Below are 6,572 nucleotides of genomic sequence, written 5' to 3' on the forward strand. Positions count from 1 at the left end.
ACACGGATGCACACATCCTTAAATGCTTTGCTAGTGCTCGCCATAATGAGATAAATAGAGATCGCTCTTACCACAGAAATGCACGCTTCAAACAAAACAGTCAATGAAGACGAAGAAGAGAATGATGTGTGCTCCTGGCGCCTATTTATACTATAGTCGCACCGGTAGTGACGTCATGGCTGTCGCCGGCCAACGAGTTGGTGTTTTTTCAATGTATGCTTCAGACACGGGTCACGACGAGGCGTTCCCCATAGCGACCCCTAGAGGATGCAGTTCGAAGTTCCCATGAAAGGGAACCAAAGACTTAAACTACTTCAGTCCGTGTGCATTGAATTTATTTAATACACGAGTTTCACAATTTGAGTTGAATTACTGAAATAAATGAACTTTTCCACGACATTCTAATTTATTGAGATGCACCTGTAGATATGACTGAATTCACGACAGATGCACCAAACTTGATAATGCATTTTTGTCACATAGAAATGCACTTGACAGTAAAGCATTGATTTTTGCTAATAAAAATGGCTAATAAATTCTGTCATCATTTCCTCACCCTCATGTCATTCCGTCATTTCCTCACCATTTTCATGTAATTTCTTCTGTAGAACACAAAAGATATTTTGTAGAACATTACCAAACCATTTTGGTTACCCTTGATTTCTACTGTATGGACAAAAAATTCTTGAATTTCTGAAATTATCTTCTTTTATGTTCCACAGAAGAAAGAAATTCATAGGTTTGGAATGACACGATGTTGAGTAAATGACAATTTTCATTTGTGGTTAAACTATCCCTTTAAGAACTTATTTAATATTTAAGTAATAACAGTAACATTTATAATAAATACATCTATATTGTACAGTGTTAATAACTGCAAGTTAAATTACTATGGTGCTGAAATTACAAGTCTATGTTTTGGCGTTTTCCAATTTACCTCGTCATGCAGTTTACATTGTCGTGGCTGTTTTCAGCCAGCATCACTACAGAACCTGTAATGTTCTCATGTCACACGACTGTATAGCACTACTCTGTCTGACATCTGAATGGATCAAGCGACTTGCGCTGTTTGTCACATTGTGGCACGTTCGTCAGCGCTGTGCGAATGCATTGCGTAGTGCCGCTTCACACTTTGAGTATTTGCTTTTTGCAGTTCGCTGTAATTTAAAAACAGCGCCTAATGTGGGAGAGGTCTCATTCACTTCGGCGATCGGCCCACTGGGAATGTCCCGGTACTCCCGATGGCCAGTACATCCCTGAGCATGGGTGTGAGGCGATGCAGAGGGTGGAATAGACTCTTGAGAGCTATCTCTCCCCCTCATCTGTGTCATAGTGGAGGAAACCTGCTCTACCTTCCAAGCTGTGTAGGGTTACATCTAGCTTGGTTGGCAAGGCATATGTATCCGCAGGTCATTCTGGTGCGTCGCTCTACACCATGGGGGTGTTGCAGGCGTACTAGGCTGGCCTGCTCAAAGACATGGATTGTGGCGAGGGATTAGACACAGAGGCAGTGCCACAGATCACACTCTTCGTGCCACCGAGTAGAGCCCTACCGCGGGACTGTTTTCTTAATCCCGCTCCCGCGATTTTTGTGTTCAGTCCCACCCGCTCCAGCAAACATTCTAATATTTCATAACATTTTTGTGCATCAGGGAGCCACTATCAATATGCGGGTATTTAAATCGCTTTTGAATGAGCGCTCACTGTTCACTTTCATTTTTGATTTTGAAATCACGCGAACTTTGTGTAAAGGCAGCACATCTTACAAGATCAGATATTTGTCAGTGAGCTCAGGATCTGTTGTGCAGCAAATCCTCCACTATGGTTTTGTCAGTCATCTCTCCTTACTCTCGACCCGTGATCAGTGAAATCTGACTCCTGCTGCTCGTGTTGGATGCAGGGTTGTCAAGTCCAAGTTGGATGCAGTGTTTTTTTTTTCAAAATATTGGGTTGCTTTTAAACTGTTGCCATGGGTTGATTTTGCCAAGTGGGTTAAAGGTTTGAAATATTGCATATATTACATTTGACTGAAAAGCTTGCATTGAAACATTTTGCATTCTACGTATGATAAAACTGCGCTAGATGTTAAGTTTTGTGTGGGAGGGCCACTGGTAGGAAGCTTTTTAGCTGTGTTTGTGATCAATGTACATGACAATGACTGTAAAATATGTATTTTAGGTATCTAAATGACATATTATGAGTTTTGATATTTGGGATTAGGCTACTTTGGGCTGTTTTTGACTGGCATGGGCTAGTTTTGTCACACAGACCTGGCAAACCTGGCTGTATGGAGCGGAGCAGAGCAGACACTTTCAGTTTAGTGTAGCGAACAATTTCCAGCTGAACTAAATGATTTCTATTTCTATAAAAAAGCAAAACGACAGTTGAGTGCAGTGCCACGGTGGGCAAGTAATGTAATCGGTGAACGACCAAACACTATGTAAACAGCTGTTTATGTAACTCCATCATTCTTGGTATGCGCCAAGTCCCGGGACTGCGGGATGGCAGGACCCGCACAATATTTTTTTGACTGCCCACTAGGGCTGCCCCCTAATAGTCAACTAACCGTTAGTAGACCAGTTGATCGACCAAATTTTTTTTAGTCGTTTACTCGCAGGAAAAAACAAAAACAAACAAACAAAGTAGTGCGCTCACTGCAGGACAGATGGAGATGCTTGCTACTTATTCCTAAAATACTCAGTCATTTTTGGTCATACAGATAAGAGTAATACATCTTTCGAATCTGTAAAGACTCTTTTTATTTGTGTGCGCTCACAATAACAACAAAACATTGTGCTTTTGTAAAATAATGAAAGCAAACAGGATGCGCTTTCTGCTGTCTCGGTCTCTGTGAACTTGAGCGTGAAACTCAGAAACGGTGTATATTTGCCTTACAAACATGAAAAACATATCTATAGAGAACGAAATGTCTACTTTCAATTGAACCAAATCAAATAGAAAACAAATATTCTCAGGTTATGTAATCAGTATGAAACATGCATACAGGCGCATCCTCTACTGTGAAGATGACGAGTCAGTGCCGATAACTTCATCTCTTCAAACCGAAAATGAAAAAAGCACTAGTTAATCAATACATTATTAAAATGTTAATGAAAAGAGCTGATCCCTCGCCGCATTCAGGAGCACACGGCTTCCACCTGCTTCCACCGCACAGGGTCTCGCTCCCATCGCGAGGAGCAGAAGGCCAGTGTGGCTTCTAGCGCTCCCCCTCGGAGAGATGAGGGACGACCACCAAACAAAATCTCAGCTGTCCAAAGGGGAAATATGATCTAAGGACCTGACAATGATGGGTGCAGCTCTCTGAGGTTATTCCTCCACCTCTGGTGCTTCGGGAAGTAGAAATACTCAGCAGTTTTTCTGCCCCATCTTTGCTCATTAGCGATCTCTTAGTTCAGCATGTTTGGTCATATCGATATACACCATACAACCATACAATCTGCAGAAAGAGAAAGCTGAAAAGGTTTCAAGGTTAAAGTGTTACAAATAAACCAAGCGTAAAGCTTGAGCTATTAGATTTTAACCTGGTAAAATGTAAATGACAGGGAATGAAACTATGTTTGTTTCTTTTTTTTATCCATTAAACTGGACCATAGAACAGGACTCTCAAAGCCTTGACATCATATCCAGGAGATAAGTCAGTAAATTCGAGTAAAATCACAGGCTTCGCTTATCCCATGCGAATGTGCCACACGAAATACAGATGTGGGGGCTAATTTCCAAATCATACGAGGTCCTCAGATCATACTAATCCTGTGCGAATAGGGCTTTAGTCATATTTATACACGGTCATGGTTACCTACTACCTACTAAATCTATATGTGTTTGCCTGTAAAACCTTATCATCACATTATTTTAAACTTTCAGACAGCTTTATTTATCCACTGAGACTAACTTATTTATTGTCGAAAGGAGAATATTTGAAATATCGTGGAACAGTTGTTTAAATATGAATGGTTTGGCTCCTCAGAATGAAGAAGTGCAGTTTCTTGAGAATGAGCTGCGGAGCCAGAAACAGAAGTTCTCAAAGCTGAAGAGCTTCACCAAAAGCCTGCTGATCGCTGTGAGAAACAAAGACAGAAAGAAACAGCAGGTGAGGAAACTCAAGCAGATGAAGCTTTCAGACGAGCAGAGGAAGAAATCAGATCGTAATCAGTGCATTTGTCTGTTGTCAGGAGCTGTTAGCCAGTCTACCTCAGAAAGTGAATGAGGACTGGGACCTGGGCCTGGAAAACCACCGCGAGTCTGGCGCAGAGATGCCCACCATCCAGAAAGAGTCCTCTGTATCAGAGGAGGAGGAGGACATGGATCAGATGAGACTATAAACGCAGTTCTGTTCCTCACACACGCCACATAGTGCCTGTGGAAACCAACCAATAACTGTTGGGCCAAACCAGTCATTTTCTACAGCATACGTCATATCAGACTGCCCTGGCCGGGTCCGGTACTATCAAATAAATGCCACTTAGTCAACACAAGATTGTCTCTTCTCATTTTTATGACATCTGTAAGCATGAAACGCACTGATTAGGATTATAATTAAGCAGGTTTACACACATCAGCACGTCTGTGGCCACGTGGTGGCAGGTAGTGATGAGAGAAACAAAGCTTTTCGAAACATTGAGTCATTTGAACCAATTAATTCAAAATGATTGACTTCGTTGAAGTGCTCAAAACGCCATGCACCGGGGACACCTAAAAAACTAATTGCTACATTTTTAAAGTGCAATCTATTAAATGTAGTGCTGTCAACCGATTAATCGCATCCGAAATAAAAGTTTTTGTTTACATAATATATGTGCGTATACTGTGTATATTTATTATGTATATATAAATACACACATACAGTATATATTTTGAAAATATTTCCATGTATATATTTATATTCATATAACTGATATTATATAGAAATATTTTAAATGTATAAACAACATATTTTTCTGAAATATATACATGCATGTGTGTGTATATATATATATATATATGTAAACAAAAACTGTTATTTTGGATGTGATTAATCGCGATTAATCGTTTGACAGCACTAATTAAATGCAATTAACAAATCATCTAATGAATATGAAGTGTCTGTATAATGTGTTTATTTCATTTTGTAGGGCTTGTTTTGTTTATGGTTAATCAGGCCATAAGAGACTATTAACTCCAACTATTAATTTTCATTATACAAATGTGTCAACTATATAAAAAGATCAGGTAAAAAAACAACATATTTTAGACTGGTTCATGGTTTATTGAGATCGACCCCTATTTTGCATAATAGGTGCCCTTTAATATAAGAAAGCTTTAATTATTGAGATCGCTTTGGCAGTTTCATACATGCTCTGAATCTCTGGTTTGTAACAGATGATTTGCAAAGGTTTCAAAGCTTCACAAAGCAGTGTTTGGATCACAGCGGTGCTGATATTCACAACGACAGCATGACTCCACCAGCAAGTAACTTCAGTTGGTTCGGATGCTTGTTCTCTGTCAATGAAAACATTTGCAAAGAAATCAAAGCGGCAAACTGTGTGTCAGCAAACCTCACACAGACCGAAAGCCAAACTATTAATTTTATTTGTATTTATTATTATGCTCCAAACACTGTAAGAAATCGAAGTGTGTGTTTACTGCAGTAGTTGTCAGGTGGCGCTATTCAGCATAATCTCTGGGCAGCAGCAGCCACGAAGAAGAGGAAGCGCGTACTTCCGGTTCTGTAATGAAGATAGCGACAGTGAGATGCAGAGATAAATAAATGAAAACATTTTTCTCTCACTGTGTCAGAAATAACCCTTTTTATTCAGACTCTGCGACAGAATGATGAACCGAACGGCGTATTTCTACGACCCAGACGTGGGGAACTTTCACTACGGTAAGAGTGAACTGTGTTAGCAGAAGCGGCTAGTCAGTGTTTACAGTTAGAAACCACAGACATCAGCACACAGCATTACTTTCGGCACACAGTGGGCACATCTGTGCACTGTACAGTAGAAATCATCATTCTCATCAGCAAATCTGTGCGGCCAGTGTATAAATGACCGGCTGCTGAGACAGACTCATTCAAAACTCACTTCAAACGTGTCAACATTTTCGGAAATATATATTTTTAAATTTTATTATTATTTTAAATAAAAATGTGGTTTGGGTTAATTTTGTTGTTATTGGAGAGAAAATGAAATTCAACAGGTTACTGTTACAGTGTAACGTTATATATAGCCTTGGACGACTGTTTTTTTTTAACTTTAAAGTTAAGATGTGCAATGCTTAGTACGTAGTACTGTTGTGTCTAGTAGAAAATTGAACATATGTGACCCTGCAGCACAAAAGCAGTCTTCAGTCGCTGGGGGATATTTGTAGCAATAGCCAACAATACATTGTATGGGTCAATATTATAGATTTCTCTTTTATGCCAAAAATCATTAGGATATTAAGTAAAGATCATGCTCCTTGAAGATATTTAGTAAATTTCCTACCGTAAATAAATCAAAACTTAATTTTTGATTAGTAATATGCATTGCTAAGAACTTCATTTGAACAACTTTAAAGATGATTTTCTCAAT

At 39.4% G+C, this 6,572-nt stretch overlaps 2 protein-coding genes across 3 annotated transcripts in view; both read left to right on the top strand.

Annotated features, from left to right (window-relative positions):
• LOC107674890 (highly divergent homeobox-like) overlaps positions 1 to 4,487 on the top strand; it is an 18,215-nt gene extending 13,728 nt beyond the window's left edge. For both annotated transcript variants that reach the window (XM_016469033.1, XM_016469035.1), the window contains exons 10-11: positions 3,989 to 4,111; positions 4,194 to 4,487. In XM_016469033.1, the coding sequence (XP_016324519.1) occupies positions 3,989 to 4,111; positions 4,194 to 4,343 (273 nt within the window). In that variant the 3' untranslated portion in view covers positions 4,344 to 4,487. The remainder of the gene's footprint in view (positions 1 to 3,988; positions 4,112 to 4,193) is intronic.
• A 1,160-nt stretch (positions 4,488 to 5,647) lies between these two features.
• Positions 5,648 to 6,572, top strand: part of LOC107674884 (histone deacetylase 3) — a 7,813-nt gene continuing 6,888 nt past the window's right edge. Inside the window, exon 1 of the mRNA XM_016469027.1 lies at positions 5,648 to 5,884. Coding sequence (XP_016324513.1) covers positions 5,830 to 5,884 — 55 coding nt within the window. The 5' untranslated portion in view covers positions 5,648 to 5,829. The remainder of the gene's footprint in view (positions 5,885 to 6,572) is intronic.

Source organism: Sinocyclocheilus anshuiensis, unplaced genomic scaffold (assembly GCF_001515605.1).
Source record: "Sinocyclocheilus anshuiensis isolate Anshui unplaced genomic scaffold, SAMN03320099.WGS_v1.1 scaffold1133, whole genome shotgun sequence".
Taxonomy (NCBI): domain Eukaryota; kingdom Metazoa; phylum Chordata; class Actinopteri; order Cypriniformes; family Cyprinidae; genus Sinocyclocheilus; species Sinocyclocheilus anshuiensis.